The sequence below is a fragment of the Lepidochelys kempii genome, chromosome 3, assembly GCF_965140285.1.
Source record: "Lepidochelys kempii isolate rLepKem1 chromosome 3, rLepKem1.hap1, whole genome shotgun sequence".
Classification (NCBI taxonomy): domain Eukaryota; kingdom Metazoa; phylum Chordata; order Testudines; family Cheloniidae; genus Lepidochelys; species Lepidochelys kempii.
In genome coordinates, this window is record NC_136382.1 from 78,408,325 (window position 1) to 78,429,497 (window position 21,173).

A 21,173-nucleotide genomic window follows, 5' to 3' on the forward strand; every position below is an offset into this window, starting at 1 on the left:
ATGTGCCTTGTTAAATACTGTTGCTTATTTACATTAATGTAAATTCCCACTAGACTCTATTTACAACATGAATATTCCAATGCATTTCCAGTTCAGATTCAGAACCACTCACTTTTTTACACACATTAATGAAATGTTATGAATGTTAATGTTAGAGTAATAATTGTATAGCTCTAAAATAGAAAATATTCAAAAGATATTCTGTTTGAAGTGTTGTTGTAGCCCAGGACATTAGCAAGCCAAGCTGGGTAAGGTGATATCTTTTATTGGACCAACTTCTGTTGGTGAAAGAGACAAGCTTTCAAGCTAGACAGCACTCTTCTGTTGTTTAGTCCTTTGATATTTAGAGAAAATATCTAGCAACAGCTTCCAAAAAAGCCTTTGAATTGTATAATTATCTTCCTTATTATTTATGGTGTTTAGTAAAGTACATTTCATGCATTTCTTCAGAGAAACATGTCTTCTTTTAAATTTCTTGGGCTTACATGTCATGTTTGCATATGTCACACTCAGCTGCATAAGTCACATTATATTACATTTCGTAATGTAACCTGCTGTGTTAGTGGTGCAACTTAAGTAATGGGTGAGTGCAAGAAATCTGAATAGATGTCTTTTTCAATCTTCTTTTAATTATAAATCTGCTCACTTTGGTAACAGCAGCTGCTGCTAACATTTCTGCTGGTGAAATAGAAGAAAATTCTCTCTTTTGTGTGAATTCTTTTTTATCCAGAGTAATAACAAGCTTTTCCCCACACTCATATATCTTTACTCACCAGTGCCAGAGAATAACTAGTGGTATTTAATAATTCTGTACACTTTCTGTGGGTTTCTTGGGATATAAACTGCGTATACATTATATATGTATCATATATAATGCATCTCTTTTGTGTTCATGAGACGGACCATAATGACAGCCCTGACACTGAAGTTATCTAACCCAAACAACTGGTACAGTGTGGTCCATGATAGTGCAAGTCTTTCCTGTATTGTCTGACTGATATTCCTCACTCTCTACCTAGATGACCAATTTAACCTTAGACTCCTTTGCTGTGCATGCCAAGTGGTTTTTTATGGCATAAGCCAAATATAGGCCACTGATCAGCAATTATATGATCCCTCTTGCTCATTACTGGTCTGGATGGGTTTGAAATTGAAAAAAATGACGTAGGAGAGAGAGGTGCTATATGCCATTTCTAACCTGCTGCACAATTTAGGCCTCCTTGGGCACTGACATTGGATTATGGCAAGTGAAAATTTATGGTATGGACATTCCCCAAGCATGTGCAGTGTCATCAGTAGCAAAGAGATTAAAAGCTTTTGGGCTTAAACTGAATAAATTGTGGAGGCTGTTTCCTTTGCCTTTAACTTTATAAAGCTAATGTTCAGAGGCAGTGTCATCCAATTTGTAGGGAACTGGACTGGGAATCAGGTGTCCTGGGTTCTCATCTAGGCTTTTCTGCTAAGTCACTTCACCTCTGTGTGCCTCTGTTTCACATCCCCAACCGTTGTGTGTTCAGATAGTAAGCTCTTCAGGCCAGGAGCTGTCTCTTATATGTGTTAATACAGTGTCTTGCACAACAAGGATCTGGCCTCATTTGGGGCCTTTAAGTGCTACTGTGATATAAATAATTAAGAATATCCTATTTTATGCCATATTCACCAAGGGAAACCACTCCTTAAAGATATGCACATTGTTAAATATCAGACAATTTCTTTATATAGTGTTAGCAAATGAGGAGTGCTCAGCTCAGCTGTAAAATCTGTGGTGAAATACAAAGCATCCAAACACTAGCGTGCAGACACATTTTATATATTCAGCTGGTTAACTCCATTATACCATTTGGTACGCAAGACTACTTTCTGACCTTACAGAGAAATGCTGTAGTTTAGAAATTAAGCTAAATCAAAGAGTTGTTCTTAATGGCCCATAGAGTTTAAATGTTACACAATCAAAATATTTCTTTAATATATATGGTTTTACCAAGTGCAATTTCTGTAATTTACATTTGTTAAATTTTCAGATGTGCATTAAATACATTATTTTGCTTGGACCTTTAGTATAATAGGAGTGGAGGAAACTGAATGGCACTCTACTTGGGAATGCTAGTAGGAAATGCCCTTTAATGACTATTGCTCAAAGTAAACTGGACAGAAAAACATCTTTAGACAAGAAACGTGGATAAAGGTCATCAACCTCTTTATGCAATTGCCAATTTTAAGTGACTGTCAAAATGTGTACCCAAATATCTTTTGCTATTCAACCTTCCTTTGGAATACCATCTTTGTTTAAAAAAAAACAAAACCTATTTTTTGTTCTTCCCTTGAGCTGTCACTTTTTTGCTGTGTACAAACAATGTTCCATTCTCCATCTGGTCTGACTATGGAAAGAAACAAATCACTGCCAGACATCAGAGGGATGAATCCTCGAAATAAAGAAACAATTATAGCAACTTCCTGCACACCAGGGTTGTAAAAAACTATTTTATTAATCCAAAGAATTATGGCTCATGGTAATATAATTTTAAATTGTTCTTTTAATTTAGAAGGGTTATTTTAATAAAAGAAAAAAAGATATTTTAAGCAGAAATATAGTTGCTTTTCTCCCAACCACAGAACAACACTCCTAGCCCTGTGGATCTTTTTCATTTGGCACTTCTTTTGAGATGTAAACAATACTCTGGTATTCTTATTTTCTTTTGTTTTCTTTAAAATATAAACTCTTGAGAAAACACAATTGTTTCAGGATACTTCAGTGTTTAGTTACCAGGAAGCTTGTGAAAAGCACAGTTGTTACCCTGTGAAAGTGTTGCTGTCACTTAAACTGTGATTCTCATCATAGAGGCATTTGCATACTGCATGAGTAAGAACCTGTGATATTTCCTTGGTGCAGTAGCTTGCAGTATATCTTCAAAGTAATCCCAGGAAGGGCCTTCCTTGGAATGCAAGGATGCAGCAGGCAAGCTTAAAGTAGCTTTTAACAACTTGTGCAAATTAGATAGTTAGAGAGATGTCATTGGAGGTATAAGAACTGCTTTTTAGAAGTTGGTGGTAGTTGCTTAACCATGCTATTATTGGGTGAGATCTTGCAACTAGATCCATAGGGACAGACTCCCGCACAGTAATGGAGGCCAATGTCTTCAGCAGGGCATGGTGCAGATACAGAGGACCAACATACATATTGAGTTACGGGATATGGATAGTTACAGGATAATGGATTTCCTGTGTGTGGAAATGGGTGCAGATGGACTACCACTGATTCTCTGCACTGAAGTGAATTTCACTCCCAAAGCTGAGCCATAGTGTTACTGAAGGTGCTTACCATAGTAAGAAGTTCATCTTAAGAATGGAATAAACTTTCCATGGTATGCATTATAGTAAATTGAGGTTATTTTTTTATAGATTATTGTTTCTGGATGGATTTTTTTATTGCTACAAATTATTCACTTACAAAATAATTTTCATTACATCTCTGTAGTATAGCATAAAAAGTTACATGTAATAATTTATTGACTTTCCATTGACTTACGTCGGAGCAGGAGTAGGCTCTATCAGGTCATCTAATTTAAAGGTGGGGTTACTTTAAATCAAGCCATCTGCTATATAGATTTACCAAGTTTCTTAGCTACAGATTGATTTCTATTTTAATGGCCTGATTCTCATTTCCACTAAGTCATCTATACCTTGTCAAAGCAATGAAAAAGGACCTTCATGTAAATGAGAATCTGGCCCCATTTCTTCAGCTTTCCTCTCTGATTCCTTTAGCACATGACTTTACAATTATGAAATTATATTGTAAAGGCTAATTCAAGCTAACTATAACTATTATTACTTTGTGAGCTAATCATTAATAATATTTCTGAATTCCATTTATTTCTAAAACAAATTATTAGCAGAGGGTATTCCACTTCAGCTCCTCTTTCTTCATTGTCTATGTACACAGCTTCTTCATTTTCTGTGATCTTGAATCCTGGACCTGAGCTCAAACTAGCCTTTCAAAATTATATTCACCCATTTTCCTGAAAGAACAATTATTTTTGCTAAGCTAATAAAATATAATTTAGTTTTTAATAGTAATCATGATGGGAAAACTGGGGAAGTAGATTTTTGTTCATGTTTTTAGTACATTCTCATGATGATCTTGCTAAGCTGAATAAAACCATCCAGAACTTATTAATTTTAAGGCATATTAGCAGGAAAGAATATGGGAAACTTGTGCACTGTATCGGTTTTATATTGGATATTGCCTTAGTCTCTAGGGCTTTGTCTCGTACCTTCACACTAATTAAATTTACTTAAAATATTCCTCAAATAGTAATAGTGTTGTTTTTTTCCAGAGGTTGAGATTATTTTCCTCTCAGAGTTTCACTGTTCATTCAGCTGCATGTTTTCCAGGTGGAACCAGAGGTGCCATGGAATATGCTTTGTTGTAACATTTTAACTGCTAAGAAGAAGAAAAGCAAATTTAGCTAAATCTTGTGGAACTGGGCTTTTAAGAATCTTCATTTAGTGCTTTTGTTTGCCTTTGTATACAATGGTCATGAAGAATGCTGGCATTCAGGAAAGATGGCAATTTAATTACTATAATCAAACATGCCGCTTAATAAATTGCTTAGTGTGGCAGAGATAATTATAAGTATATTTAATGTGGGAAGGAAGCTTGTGAATAACGTATTTTACACAGTATAGATGCATATGTTTAGATGTTCTTATTCCATAAGCCATCTGTGGTCATGTACCATTGGCATCTTGACTGTAATAAACAATATACACAAGTAAAGTTAAAATCAGCATGGTATTTTGCATATATGGTATTTTTCAAACTAGTGTTGTTACAAGTTCACATTCTTTTCTTCATGGCCTTCAAACCATAGCTAGGATCCCTTTAGGTCATAAAATAGGTCATAAGTTTTTAACAGTGAAAGTAATTAACCACTGGAACAATTTACCAAGAATCAAGGTGTATTCGTCATCACTGACAATTTTAAAATCAAAATTGGATGTTTTTCTAAAAGATACGCTCTAAGAATTGTTTTGGTTCTGTGGCCTGTGTTATACAAGTAGTCAGGCTAGAATGGGGTTTTCAAACTGGGGGTCGGGATCCCTCAGGGGGGTGTGAGGTTAATACATCGGGGGTCATGAGCTTTCAGCCTCCACCCCTGGCCCCGCTTTGCCTCCAGCATTTATAATGTTGTTAAATATATAAAAAAGAGTTTTTAATTTATTGGGGGGGCCCACACTCAGAGGCTTGCTATGTGAAAGGGGTCACCAGTAGAAAAGTTTGAGAACCACTGGGCTAGACTATCACAATGCGTCCTGCTGGCCATGGAATCTAGGAATCTATAAAATTACAGCCTTAATTAGATTAGATTCTGTTGTGCCTTGTGACACATGAGACAACCCATTGTTTCTGTCTCCATGTGTCTAGTGCCATGGTTCTTGCTCCATTGTAGTCTGTTTCCATGACAGTGATGTCTTTCTCAATGTTTTTCTTATGTTATTTGTTGTCCTCCTCTTTTCTGTCTTCCACCAAGTGGTATCCAGTGAAGTGCTTGTCTACGAATATGTTTTTTGACATCTGTTCAACATGCCCAAACCACTTCAACCTTCTTTCTTGAATAATTATCTCCACTGTCTTTTTTTTTTTTTAACTCAATGATCCCAAAAGCGATCTCCTTCAAGATGGCGAACTGAGAGACATTTTTTTATCTGGGTTGCTTCCATAACTGTATTTTTTTATTATTATTATTTACATGGACAGGTTGTCAACCTGAGTCTCAAGCATGGGTCCATGGCTCCTTATTCAACATATTCAGAGCAGCTCATACCATGTATGGGCTTTCCCCATCTGCCACCTGAGGTAGCTTAGGATGTATTACAGAATATTCAGTCTGTTCAGTGCTGTGAGAAGTTTTCCATATCTGTTAAACAGACATCCTTGTGATACAGATAAGTTGTGACTTGCCCTAGACTTGCCCTTGTCTGTGGTAGCACTGGGTCTAGAACCCAGGGATCCTGACTCCCCACCAACTTCTCCAATGATGAGATACTGGCTATTACATTCTGAAGTAAATTATATCATATTCTGTTGCATGACTTATGCTAAACTAAGTCACCCACATGCTGTGCAAAGATTTTACTTATTTCTCCACTCAATTTTTGGATGGTTTATATGAAGAACTTACTTTTGCATTCATAAGGGTTATCATTATAATTCTCTTACACATTGATTTAGAGATGACCGGGAATTTTCCAACAGATCCTTTTTTTGTCAGAAAATGCTGATTCATCAAAACTGAGACTGGATGAGAAAGGGTTGGTTTTGAAAAAAAATTCAACTCAAAACCTTTTTCACAGAAAAGTTTCAAAAATTGTCAAAATGTTTCATTTTGACATTTTCAAAACAAATAATTCTAATAGTCAAGTTTGAAATAACTTTTATTTCTAAATTTAAGCTAATTATTGTAATAAAAGTCAGTAAAATAATATTTCAAAATAAGTGAAACAAAATATTTCAACTGATGCGGCACAATTTCCCCCTAGATTTTCAGTTTGTGAATATTTTCAATTTTTGTCCAAATTTGGGATGTGAACAGTGTTTGGCATATCAGAAATTTCTATGGGATGGTAAAACCATTTCCTGCCCAGCTCAACATTGATTGTCCAGTTTTCAAAATAATGCAAAATTTAAAAATAAATAATAATAGAGTCATAGTCATAGAGTTGAAGCCCAGAAGGGACACATAGATCATCTGGTCTGATCTTCCGTCTGTTGCAGGCAAGCAGCATCCTGCAGCACCTCCACACTAACCACAAAAAAAATAAAATTAGGCCAAAATATTACAGCCCACTATTATGTGACTATTATGTGCCTCAGGCAGAGAATAGGAGGGACTCAAGTGCACCTACAGTGGCATGGAAATGATTAAGTGAAATATACCCAGTTAATCCTGGCAACTGAACACTGCAGAGGAAGGCAAAATCCCTCCCCACACAATCTGACATGGGGGGAAAATCCCTTCCTGATCCCACATATGGTGATCAGTTAGGCTCTGATCATGTGAGCAAGAACCAGCTGGCCACGCACCAGAGAATGCTCAGTGTCACCTCAGAGGACTGGCCCACTCTCTTCACTGACCCATCTCCAGCCATGAACATCTCTGATGCTTCAGAGGAAGGAGGCCAAAAAAACCCACCCCCACCCAATATCCAAAAAAACAGACTACATTGGGGGGATTCCCTTCCTACCGCCTGCAGGTGGCTAGATGAAGCCCTGAAGCATGAGCTTTCAGGAACATAAGCCAGAGCTTCCTGAGCTTTGCTTCCTACCATCAGAAGGAACACTGTCCAGAACTGCACTCATAAATTTGTCCAGCTCTCTCTTAAAACCAACTGGGAGGTTGTTCCAGAGAATCATCTGTCTGATGTTAGAAACCTTCTAATTTCCAGTCTGTATTGTTCATAGCACAACATTGCCATTTAGCATAAATAGCTCTTCCCCCTCCCAGGGGGTTTACCTCCGTATGTATTTATAGAAAGCAACCATATCCACTCTTAGCCTTCTTTTTGCTAGATTAAACAAACCAGGCTCTTCCAGGCTCCTTTCAAAGGATAGGTCCTCCATTTCCCTGCTTATCCTAGTAGCTCCTCTCTGTTCTTGTTCCAGTTTGAATTCATTTTTCTTGAACATGGGTGACCAGAACTGTACATAGTATTCCAGATGAGGTGTGGCTTTGTACAATGCTATTAACGCTGATCTACCTCTGTTCCTTGAAATACCTCGCCTGATGCATTTTAGGATTACATTTGCATCACATTCGTGGCTCATAGTCTTCCTGTGATCGACCCACATACCAACTTTCTCTCTCTTTTGTCACTTCCAAATGAACCCCCAGCTTGTAGCAGTAACTCTTATGATTAGATTCAAATACATGACCTTGCAGTTTGTACTATTGAATTTCATCCAATTTCTTTCACTCCAGTCTTCAAGATCATCCAGATCAACAGTAAGGTTGGAACATTTTTCTTTAATGCAATACCTTCTGTGGTTTACCTGAGAAGTGATTTATTTCATACAGTTAAACAGGGAGATGGATATTAAGAGAGTGATTTTGTGCACAGCTTTAATCCATCTTTGCAGCCTCCCAGTTCTGGACTTGTGTTGGGGCTGAAATGGAATGAGTCTGGTCTGCCTTAGGGTTATGATAGCCCACATTAAGGCATTCTAAGCCAAACTGCATATGGGCAGCTGCACCATGCAGCATCACTGTAGCATAAGGGCATCTGCTGTGGTCCTGCCACCTCCAGCTCCCACACAGTAGCTTGCAAAAGAGGCCTTGGCAGCTGTCTGTGTCTCTTCCTGCAGTGGGGGAATTATGGTCCCTTTAAGCTGCAGGAATGTAAAGAAGTTGTAGCAGAAAGAAAACGCTCTCCTTGGGAATATTAATAATGCACTGTTGTCCACTGCACGGTCTGTTAATCAATAATTCACTGTTGAACCTTTATCCCATTGATCTGGGAATCACCTGGATGATCTTGTGCTGTGATTTTAAATAGTGAGTTATTAAAATCAGGAGAGCAACAGTATTTATTGGGCTTGCTTCATGGCAGTAAAGTGGTTGAAGACCCCCTGGTGTCTCTTGCAAAACTTAGAAAATAAGAAAATAAGCTGTGCTGAGTGGAATGTATATTCCTGTTTTTGTGTCTTTTTGTAAGGTTTTGCCTAGAGGGATTCTCTGGGTTTTGAATCTGATTACCCTGTAAGGTATTTACCATCCTGATTTTACAGGGGTGATTCTTTTACTTTTTCTTCTATTAAAATTCTTCTTTTAAGAGCCTGATTGCCTTTTCGTTGTTCTTAAGATCCAAGGGTTTGGTCTGTGTTCACGTATGGAAATTGGTGAGGATTTTTATCAAGCCTTCCCCAGGAAAGGGGGTGTAGGGCTTGGGGAGGATTTTTGGGGGGAAAGATGTTTCCAAGCGGGCTCTTTCCCGGTTATATATCTGTTAGAAGCTTGGTGGTGGCAGCAATAAAGTCCAAGGGAAAAAGGAAAATAGTTTGTACCTTGGGGAAGTTTTAACGTAAGCTGGTAAAAATAAGCTTAGGGGGTTTTCATGCAGGTTCCCACATCTGTACCCCAGAGTTCAGAGTGGGGAAGGAACCTTGACAGTAGCTTCACAATTAAATGTTGAGATGATTATGGTAACCCAGACACAGGATACTGAGTGGGAAAAATGAGAAACAGAAGTAGATTAATTCTTGTACAGCAAAGATTCCATTTTTCTATTAGAATAATTAACACATTCAATCTTTGTATTGGAATAATTAACACATTTTTTGTTCTGAATTGACACTTTAAATGTGAAATTTATTTCATTTTGGAACATTTCATTTTGATAGAAAGTGGCAACATTTTTAGTTTTGACATTTCAAAACCAAAATTATACGGAACATTTCATTCTGTGAATTTTTTTGATATTTTGACTTTCCAATTCAGAAAGATTTGGAAATAAAGTGAGTATATACTATAGTATTGTAGTTTGGCTGCTTGTCCACATAGCAATGGCAAGATTTATGCCTTTTCCCTCTGCTTATCTAAGAGCACGTGCATGCTCTCACTTTGATTATTAGTAAAGCTATCCTGAATACAAGGCACAACAGTAGTAGAGAAGAAATGTCTGCTTGGGAGGGAATAACATAGCTCAATGTGCTGTAATAGCCCTTGGAAGCCAATATCCTTTATAATAATCGAGAGCACCTGAAAACTGGGGTCAAATCTTATTTTGTTTTTTGTTTTCTATTTTACAGGTAATGTAGTATGATTGGTGTTATATCTCTCAGGATTCAGTCAGTAGAGCCACTCTTTTCAAAATTAACTTTAATAAGTTTGTTATTTTGTATTTATTCATTGGATCAGAATAACAACAAGAACAACAACAACTAAAGCCCAGATCCACAAAGATAGTTTGGTACCTAAACCCCAGACATATGTGCCTATGTCCTAGACTTAGGCACCACTATGATCTATGAAACTCCCCTTGGCTTCTGCCTAACCCTGTAAGTGCCTAAACTCACTTAGCACCTACATTGTTGCAGTAAAAGTCCCCTCAGCACCTACGTTTCTGGCTCTGGGCATGCACACTGCTGCCTCAAACACCTAGCACCCATCTAAGCCCCAGTGTGATGCATGAACAGGGAAATATAGTCACGCTCTCCATCTATTTTGCATGTGGGGCCCCAGTGTGGTAGGCATTCTCATAGGGTTGCCAGGCATCTGGTTTGCAACTGGAATGCCTGGTCGAAAAGGGATCCTGTTGACTCTGGTCAGCACTGCTGATTGGGCCACTAACAGTCCAGTCAGAGGCGCAGCGGGGCTAAGGCAGGTTCCCTGCTTGCCCTGCCTCCATGTGGCTCCTGGAGGTGGCAACATGTCTCTGTGGCCCATAGGCGCAGGGGCAGCCAGGGAAGCTCCACATTCTGCCCCCGCCCCATGTGTCGGTTTTGCAGGTCTGAGTGGTCGGAAACTGTGGCCAATGGGAGCTGTGGGGGTGGGCACCTGCAGGAGCAGGCAGAACACAGAGCTCCCCTGACTCCTCCGCCTAGGAGCCGGACATGTCGCTGCTTCTGGGAGCCATGTGGAGGGAGGGCAGGCAGGGAGCCAGCCTTAGCCCCACTGAACCATTGACCGGGAGCTGCCTGAGGAAAGCACAGCCTGGCTGGAGCCTGCACCCTGATCCCCCTCCCAGACCCCAACCCCCTGTCCCAGGTTGGAACCCTCTCCTGCACCCTAACTCCCTCCCAGGGCCTGCACCACCCCTCATCCCCTCTCTCACTCCAATCCCCTGCCCCAAACCTGGGCCCCCTCTTGGAGTCTGCACCCCACACCTCCTCCCAAACCCCTCATCCCAGCTCCACCCCGGAGCCCACACCCTCTCCTGCACCCCAAACCTCTGTCCCAGCCTGGTGAAAGTGAGTGAGGGTGGGGGAGAGCAAGCAATGGAGGGAGGGAGGATGGAGTGAGGGGGAGTGTGACATTGGAGAAGGGGCGGGGTCGGGAGGGGTAGGGAAACGGTGTTTGGTTTTGTGCAATTAGAAAGTTGGCAACCATCCATACCCAGAGAGCACCTAGCTGACTGGATCCCCTTCAAAATCTAGCAGGTGGTGGTGGTGTCCGCTTTAAGGTTGCTGTGCCTAAGTCCCTTTGTGGATCTGACCCCACGTGTCTAAAACATGCCTCAAGCACTTATTTACAAATGAGGACCCCAGTGCTGCAATGAGCTGTGCATGGGCAGACCACAGTGTTCACATGGAGCTCTTTTAAGGATTGGAACTTTAATCTAGCACTATTTCATTCCTGAGTTCAATTTCCAGCTCAGCTCCAGCTCCAGCTGCAGCTAACTTCCTGATAACAAGTTGTTGTTTAAAAATACAAACAAACAAACAAACAAAACCTGTTACGCAAAATCTTCTAGATCTCAAAGGTACAACAATTGTACAGTCAACCTTATCCTAAACACTCTGTATTGTTTTCCCACAGTTGGAAGTTTATCAGAAACAGTTCCTTGATTTCTGCGCCCCTGGTGGAAGGTGTATTGCATTTTCATAAGCTCTGTAAAACCATTCAGCAACAGGTTGGGTTGAACACGTGTCGTCTGAAAAAGCATGGACTGATATTTTATTCGGATGTTGATATGGTTTTGCACCATATCTGTGGTGAACACATTTATTTTTCCCCTTGATTTGCAGCATTTTGCAGTGAACACTAACTACATGATCATCATAGCTTTCCTAAAAATGGCTTTAAAGATCTGATGTTGAGTGCCTCCTTTGGGAAAGTTCACTGCTGCTAAGTAATACTGTAAGGTCACAGGACATGCTTTTCTTGTTTATTAACAGAAAAAAATGGAACCATCAGTCCCAGAAAACACCAAGGGAGTCTTGTTTGACTGGGAATCAGAGCTTCTGATTTTTAAAGTCCCTTCAGTTTATGCTACTATGTATTATCTTTTGTGTTTTCACTTTTGGTTTAAGTAACATTATGTTCATAGTCAAAATTATGTTGTAGCATGAGGAGAAAAGTTAAATAAGAAAGAAACATGTTTTTGCAATAAAAAAGCTTTCCTCAGAGGTGTGTTGTGGGGCGTAATTTATCAGTGTTTAAATATGCGTTAAGATCCTCTGATGGAAGGTATTACAGAAGTTCAAAGTGCTAGGTTTATTAACAAGCAACTTCTTCTCATGACTGTCAGGTTTAACTGTGAATACATAGCATCCTCCTGCTGCCAATGGTTCAAGGTGGATAGAGCCCATTAAAACTGCTGTAGAGACATTGGAACCCTGGAAGTGGAGATGCCCAGGAGAGAATTTCCTCTGGTGCAGAATTTATGCAAGACGCCTTATTTTGCCCTGCAAAGCCTCCTCTACAAGCCCCTGGATAGGGGACATGTCAGGGACTGGGCAAGATAACATGTAGGGGTTGGAGGGGTAGGGCCACAAAGTGTAGTCATAACAACAATAATACTGAGCAGTTACACGGCACTGTTTCCCAGAGCAGGTAGGGGAGGAGCTGCCATAACTTTGGCAGTACTAAGTTTTGCTGTAGGGGGCACTCACCAGCATTGGCAGCAGCCCTGAATTTGGAGTGCATAGATGTTGCCAAAATCCATCTTAACTCCCCCTCTCCTGGGGTGAGTTTTATGCTGTATCGCTAAGAGATTGCATATTACGTAGACAGCAGAAGGAGAACACAGCAATAAATAAGAATGAGTGAGAAAACACGAAAACAAGCCTAAGATCAAAATAGATTTTTTAAAAAAAATCTTCCAATGTAAAAATCAGAAAAAATAAATGCCACCAGATATTATATTAGCTTTGTCTGTTGTTGATATTGAATGCACTGTCACTTTGTATACAATCTTCCATTAAATAATGCTACAGTTTACCTGCTATCTATATATTTGAGTAACAATTTTTCAGTTATCTTAACAAAGTCTATATATTCTATTTTTATCCTGATCTTATTTAAGCAACCTCCTTTCACTTTCTTGACAGTTGGTAACGATATTTAACAATTGTACTGAGTAATCTTATGCTTTCTGTTGCAAAGGTATTTTTCATAGTCTCCTGAAATCAAAATAGAATCCTCCTACACATCACAATCTGACTTTTAATGTGTAGATGCTGTAAGCCTCTAAACAGCATAAATATAGAGGGCTGTCTATCAAGCCACATTCTGCGAAATATAACTTCCTTACTCCCCACGATATTCGGTTGTCTCCAATCTTTAAGTTGTATTATTATTCAGGTGATCATTTTTCATGTTCCCTAATCATTTTGTATTACAATTACTTTTACCTCGATATTATCCAAGTTATTCCCGTTTGTAGTTACTGTAGTATTGTTTATCTCATTATTATTGTTTATTTTATGTAGTATTGTTTATCTCATATAGCTGCCTTTATTGCTGTGTCAGTTTTGATCATTTCTGTACATATCTAGCTATAATTGGAACATCTACTTCTCCCACCTATGCCTCCCTTTGAGTTTTAAATAGCTAACATTTAAGTAGCCATTTGCCATTTCTCTCCTCAATATGCAGTGCTTCTATTTTTAAGTTAATATTATTTGAGCATCTATCCCCAGGAGTCTGGTCAGGATTTTACAGGCTCACCTGCAGGAGGAAAAATTAATGCCTATTCTCCAACCTGTGGCGAGAAACAGGCTGAAAGTGGTAGGATGGTTGTAAAACTAAAAGGCTTTTAGTATTTATAATATATGATAGAGGAAAGTGGTGAGGTGCTAGCTAACTAGCCACTTTTTTCCTATAGGTCTGGCCTGTCTACTCTGCTCTTCAACAGTCTTGTTTATAAGTTTGTTGTAGTTAGCAGTGTTCCGTCTGACTCAGCCCCTCTACATCTGCGTTCTGTCAAGGGCTTCCCACTGAAAAGCAGTGAAGTGTTGAATTGGGAAATTCTTAGATAATATAGAGCCAGGTAGCAATGTCAGTTTAGAAATGAACAGGCACAAGCTATTACAAAAGGGGGAATTCAAAATGTCTGCTGCACTGAAATAAAACCTGACTTGTAGTTAATGATCCCAGGCAGAGTGGCCCTTGGCTGTCCTTAGCAGATAGCAAGTGGCTGCCCTGTAAACTTCCCCTTTTAAAAAACCTTTCAGTTATTGAGCACAAGGGATTTTTTTTCAAGGTGTTGGATTTCAGATCCTCAGAGTCATCTCATACTGGTGTGTGTATCTGGAAGTGGGAATAGACTACATCCTGTTATAAGTGTTTTGAAATTGTGCAAAGTGGATATGTAAACTCACTGGGGTGCCTTTTAGGAAGGAAGGAAGGAAGGAAGGAAAGGACAGAATGGTCCTGATTGTTGCTGGCATAGGAACAAAGGTGCATTTAAGTTGCCTTTACAGCCTCCATATTCTTGTTCTCACTAGCCCACAGCATAAATAAGAGGCAGCTTGGGGCTGCTGTAACTTACATTCTGTCTGCAGTGTCCCCTTGCAGGCTGTCATTAGATGGCGTTACCTAAACCATAGTGCTCTTTGATCATGCCTCCTCCCTCCCTTTCCTTATGCCTAAGGCCACAAGTAGAGTGGCATAGAACCATTCCAGCAGCTGCCCCTCTCCCGGGGAACCCTCTTACACTGGCAGTATTCCTAGGGTAGCTTCTGCCCCCCTCTGTGGCCCTTTATTCTATCAGAGCTGTGTAAAGGGCCTAGGGTGCAGTGGAAAATGGGCCTCCAGGAGCTTTATATTTATTTCTGTGCAGCAGCTGATTTTTGGAGGTTGCAGGAATGATAGGGAACCCCTTCAGAATTGTCACCAGTGGGAATATTCATGAATTCTTCCCCTCCATTTTATTTTGGTGTTGAGTATTATTTAGGCATTTTATAAATGATCTACCTTCCCCCGCCCCCCCGACTCATACTCACATGGTCTCAATCACATAAATACAGGGATTGCAGAAAAATTAAGAAAAGTTGACAATTTAAATTGTTGTGAATGTGATCTTTGGAGAAATATGTGATAATATTGTGCAATTAGAGTGTGCTCCAAAGCCCACTGAGGTCATAAGCAGCTTTCCTTTGGTTTCAGTGAGCTTAGGATCAGGCCCATTGGGGCAAATACCGAGAAATTTCTATTAATTCCAGTTTCTAATACTCAACTCATATCTTGAAACATTGGCTGGGTGTTGTTTTGCTGACTGGATGTTCTCTCTCTCTCTCATTACCAGGGGGTATTTTTGAATGTGTGGAATCCGGCCCAATGGGAGCAGAGGAATTGGCCTTCAGATTTGCTGTGAACACAATCAACAGAAACAGAACTCTCCTGCCAAACACCACATTAACATATGACACCCAAAAGATAAATCTCTATGACAGTTTTGAAGCATCCAAGAAAGGTGATGTTTTGCATATTTAAACTTTTATGTCAGCAGCTAAAACTCACTTGGCTCACCTACCTGAACAAATGCCTGTCAGTAAACTATTCAGAAATGATACTGTACAAGGTTAAGGCGTGCACCACTGACATCAAAGAAAAGTTTTAAAAATGGTCCTTTAAAGGTAACAGTTTGAAAAGAAATTACATGTGAGCATTGCTTCCCCATCAAAATATTATTATTTCCTTATATATTTAGAATCAATTTTGAGATGAGGGTGGTTTTAGGGTATGTCTACACTGCAATTAAAAACCCGCGGCTAGCCTGTGCAGGGCTGACTCAGGCTGTGGGGCTGTTTAATTGAAGTGTTGACTTCTGGGCTCGAACTGTAGCCTGAGTTGTCCCAACTCACGGGGTCCTGGAGCCCAGGTTCCTGCCTGAGCCCGGAAGTTTGCAGTGCAATTAAACATCCCCACAGCCTGAACCCCATGAGCCTGAGTCAGCTGGCATGAGCCAGCCATGGGTGTCTAATAGCAGTGTAGACATACCCTCAGAGACTAGCAACCTTGGAAACTGAATAGCCTTTTTGGACCCGATCCTGCAAGGGACTGAGTGCCCTCAACTCTGCCCTATCTCCCAGTAGCTGGTGCACCTATTTAGCAGAACATGATGTTTCAGACCTAAGCTTTCCCTGCGCACCTAAAGTGCGTGTTTTGTAGGTAGTGTTACAAACTGATTCAATTGACACCACAAATCAAAGTTCATTTGAGGCCGCTACAGGCCTGTCTACACTGCAACTGGAAGTGAGCCTCCCAGCCCGAGTAGACAGACTCATGCTAGAAGGCTCAACAGCAGCATGGATGTTGCAGTATTGGTGGATACTCAGACTAGCCACCTGAGCTCAGACTCACTTGGGCATTAGCTCAAGTCTCTGTTGGTGCCACAGTGTCCACACTGCTATTTTTAGCATGCTAGCATGAGCCCTGCTAACACATGTCTGTTCACCTGGGCTGCGAGGCATTTTCCCAGTTGTGGTCTATAACCTAGATGAATCACAATGCGGTAAACACATACTGCACTGAGATTCCAGCTGCTGTTTCCAGTATCTGTTAAAATTAGAGACAGGTCTGAACCAAACCCTTTGATTTAGGCTGTTCAGAATCTAAAGTTCTGAATTTTGTGACAGTATGTCATTTGTAACTGATAACTTCTTCCTGTGCACTCAGGCTCCAATTCAATTCATGCTTAAGTCTCCTTAAAGTCAATGGTTATAAGCCTGTGCTTAAGAATTTTGGCAAATAGGGATGGACTGCTGTATCAGGGCCTCCAAAATTTGCTTAAAAGTAAATGGATTATTTTTTAATTAAAACTGATTCCCATGATTGTTAATCCTGTGTAGTTTCAGACCTTGCTGCTATACTTTCTGTACCTTTTCATTGTGATCCCTCAGATATACTGTAACACTGTAGTATGGTATCATACATAGTAATGTAAAACAGAGAAGTCCTGCTGTGTTCTGAGATCTGTCTTTGTGTTCTTCTATTCCTAAAACACACAGGTGTTTGATTCAAGCTTGTGTTAGCTCACATTCTATGCAAATGCATTTTTTTCCTACATCAGAGAGGAAACTACATAGGTTTTTGATTGATTGTTATCAGCACAATCAGAATGGTAGAAAGATCACAGGCGCAGTGGTCAGCTAATCAGATTTTAACAGAGGTTTCTAGTTTAATGCAATGGGTGATGTGAGGAAATTAGGGCTGTCAAGTGATTAAAAAAATTAATCACACGATTAATCAGACTGTTAAACAATAATAGAATACCATTTAAATATTTTGGGATGTTTTCTACATTTTCTAATATATTTATTTCAATTACAACACAGAATATGAAGTGTACAGTGCTCACTTTATATTAATTTTTGATTACAAGTATTTGCACTATAAAAAGCCCAAAAAAAATTGTACTTTAAAATCACCTAATATAAGTACTACAGTGCAATCTCTTTATCATAAAAGTTGAAATTACAAATGTAGAATTATGTACAGAAAAACCTGCATTCAAAAATAAAACAATGTAAAATTTTAGAGCCTGCAAGTCCACTCAGTCCTATTTCTTGTTCAGCCAATCGCTCAGACAAGCAAGTTTGTTTACATTTACAGGAGATAATGCTGCCCACTTCTTATTTACAATGTCACCAGAAAGTGAGAACAGGCGTTCACATGGCACTGTTGTAGCTGGCGTTGCAAGATATTTACGTGCCAGATGCGCAAAACATTCATATGTCCCTTTGTACTTCAACCACCATTCCAGGGGACATGTGTCCATCCTGATGACGGGTTTTGTTTGATAACAATCCAAAGCAATGTGGATTGATGCATGTTCATTTTCATTATCTGAGTCAGATGCCACCAAATGAAGACGGATTTTCTTTTTTGGTGGTTCGGGTTCTGTAGTTTCCACATCAGAGTGTTGCTCTACAGTACTTGTATGAGGTGAATTGAATAATACTATTTCTTTTATCATTTTTAAAGTGCAAATATTTGTAATAAAATAATATACACTTTTATTTCACTTACAACACAGAATACAATCTATATGAAAATGTAGAAAAAACATCCAAAATATTTAATACATTTCAATTGGTATTCTATTAACAGTGCGATTACAATGTCTATGAATTGTGATTATATTTTTAAATCGCGATCAATTTTTTTGAGTTATTGCATGAGTTAACTGCAATTAATTGACAGCCCTAAAATAAATTGTACCAAGTGCATTTTGATACTATACACATGTACAGAGTAGGGTAGTATGCAAAATTTACATTTTACTTAACACCTCATTTAAAATATGTTATGGGCCAGAGTATGGCCCAGCCTTACATGGCTGAGCAGGGGGAGCAAGATGATCTCTGACAGAGTCTCCCTGGACTACCACTCCAGATACTAGATTAGAGCAGGATCAGGGGCATTGCTGCTCCCTCCCCACCCTCAGAAAACAGGTGGGTGGCATGGAGTGGGTGCCCATTCACCAGCCAGTCCTATTGAACTAGCAGGTGGGTTGGGGCCTGGGAAATAACTTGCTATGGGCAAGGGTCTGTAGTGAAATACTCTGCCACCTTATCCCTCACAGGAAACAAGGAGGGAACAGGAAAGAAAACGTAATTTTCTGAGTCTTAATTATTTTCCTAGAGCAGCATAGTAATTTGTGTTCCTTACGTGGACTATGCCCAAAGACACCGTCTATCCTGTTGTTCTTATGCTGCAATTCAAAGAGCCATAGAGGTATATTTATATGTCCCTTTTGTACATCAAAATGAGAGAGTACCTCTTTATTTGCAGTTAACTAGACTGTATTAAACTCTGTAAAATCTTTCAGCTCTGATAGTTCATGGCTTCATGAACCCAAAGTACTTTCACACATTTGACAACCACTTTTGTGCTGAAAGGTTTTTTAGTCAGGAATCAAAGGCTAAAGGTTAGCATAAAATGGTGTACTTAGTATGATGGCTGCAAAGCAGGTTTTTAACAACTGGGTTTATGCATTTGACTATTTACATGGTTCATGATTATGCCCATTAGTGAGCAAGCAGACATCACATCAAAAATACAGTCTGTTTACCTCTTAATCACATAGCCTCTTGGAGTCGATTGCAGATGAGAGATTAATGAGTTTTTGAAGGTACCATACAGAAGAATAACCCCAGGGAAGATCACAATATTCCCAAGATGTTTGAATAAAGAATTATGCAAATGCAATCCCAGTCTCCCTCAATACATTAGAAAAAATGGTGTGCTTCTTATAGAAAAGTGCTGTACTAAATCACGTGCAAAATGATCACACTCTCAAAATCTCAGAAGCAGAAAATAAAAAGCCCATTGAAAAGCCATCTGGTAGCTATCACTGTTGTGTTAGATCCCATCTACTTGTATTTGCATAAAGCTTGTGGACTACACTTAGGAAGGGCAATATTAGTAGAAATTGGAGTGCAATGCTGAATTATGTTTTGAAGCAAAATGTAGTCACTTAGGCCCTAGTCCTGCACTCACAGCCATGTGGGTTGGACCTGGTGCCTATATAAAAGCTCATTGAAGTCACTGGTGCTCTTCAGGGGTGTTCTTGCCCAGTTCGCAGTACACAATCAGGACCTTGGTAGACTCTCCATCATGTAAACACATGAGAATGATTAATTTTAAATTAGTGAAAAGAGTGATGATATATTTATTTCTACTGCTTGCTTTATCGGCAATCAGCAGTATTGATTTTGTAACAATATTAATCATTCACATCTCATGTAAATGCCTTCATCCTGGCAGAGATCTTTTTCTGACCGTATAACTTAACAGCCCAATACTATTTTAAAAGAACAAACCTGTTCCATTTCAGAGAGAGATGGCCAAAATGGGAATATTTCCAAATATTCTGTCAGGATGTGTGTAACAATGTACATTGATTTAATTCTTTAATGAATACCAACAATTAATCTCCTTAAAGAGATATATTGACTCCCTGCATTCTACTAGTTAATGTATACCTCTCAAAACAATACACCCAAAAGTCCACTTCAACATAAGTCAGTATCTGCTTAATGTTACATTATCTTAATAGGTTGAAATCCACTGAGTAATTGGGTTCTCTGGGGAAGTAGTCTGGGTAGGTTGGGGAGGAAATTCATTTCTAAAACTTGGGTTTAAAAATACAGCCCTCTATGGTCCTACATCTGCTGTAAGGTGCATTAACATTTGATTTCTCCCTTCCCCCTACATTTTCTAAAGGCGTGCCAGAGCTGAGCCTTGGCAACTTCCATTGACATTAGTGGGAGTTTTGACTAAATGTAGTTTTGTTGTATGCATGCTAAGTATTGTTCTTCATCAAATCACAGTGAAAAGTTAAAGATGTAGTTCAACTTGGTCATTATTTAAAGGAAAAGTCTCAGTACAAATGAAAGTGTTAAACTTGAATAGGAAGGGGAAAAATATATTTCACAAAGTGCCATTTAGTTAATGGGAATAGTACAATACTTTCTGGCACATTCTCTCCTCTCAGAATTGACAGACTTCTGTCTCCTCTTCAGCCTGTGATCAGCTGTCCCTTGGGGTGGCAGCCATCTTTGGACCTTCCCATAGCTCTTCAGCTAACGCCGTGCAATCCATCTGCAATGCCCTGGGTGTTCCACATATACAGACCCGCTGGAAACATCAAGTTTCAGACAACAAGGACTCATTCTATGTCAGCCTCTACCCAGATTTCTCTTCTCTCAGTCGTGCCATCCTTGACCTTGTGCAGTTTTTCAAGTGGAAAACCGTCACTGTTGTTTATGATGACAGCACTGGTAAGGCTAACCCATGGGACTATGTGCAGAACTATTCATGTGTGTGCTTTGCTTGCTAATTATTATATTTTTTCCTTTTAAATGTAGTTTTAAGTGAAGCACAGGTAATTCTGTCTAAAATGGTGTGTAACACGTAACAGTTTTGCATACATTTATGCTGCATGTGTATGTTTTATATGCACAACTATATTATTGCATGTGCATAGTTCATATGCACACGTATACATACACCTTTTTATTCATATATCAATCTAAAAGTAATAGGTAAATCTTATCTTGTTCAGATAAGCATCTAAAGATCTGGATATTTATCCAAACCTATCACAAACATCTTTGATTAAGAAATTGGGCTGAAAAATTCATAAAACAGACTTTCTTGCAGGGGTCAGATTGCCCGAAGGGGGCGGGTGGAAGGTGTAGAGTCAGATGCCCTATTGTATTTCTT

The 21,173-nt window shown here is 39.4% G+C and overlaps 1 protein-coding gene across 5 annotated transcripts in view; it reads left to right on the forward strand.

Moving 5' to 3' along the window:
• The window catches only part of GRIK2 (glutamate ionotropic receptor kainate type subunit 2), a 612,718-nt gene that overhangs the window by 177,232 nt on the left and 414,313 nt on the right, over positions 1 to 21,173 (forward strand). For 4 of the 5 annotated variants that reach the window (XM_073336875.2, XM_073336874.2, XM_073336872.2 and 1 more), the window contains 2 exons: positions 15,247 to 15,414; positions 20,471 to 20,728. In XM_073336875.2, the coding sequence (XP_073192976.1) occupies positions 15,247 to 15,414; positions 20,471 to 20,728 (426 nt within the window). The remainder of the gene's footprint in view (positions 1 to 15,246; positions 15,415 to 20,470; positions 20,729 to 21,173) is intronic. The other variant, XM_073336877.2, reaches the window with a different exon arrangement.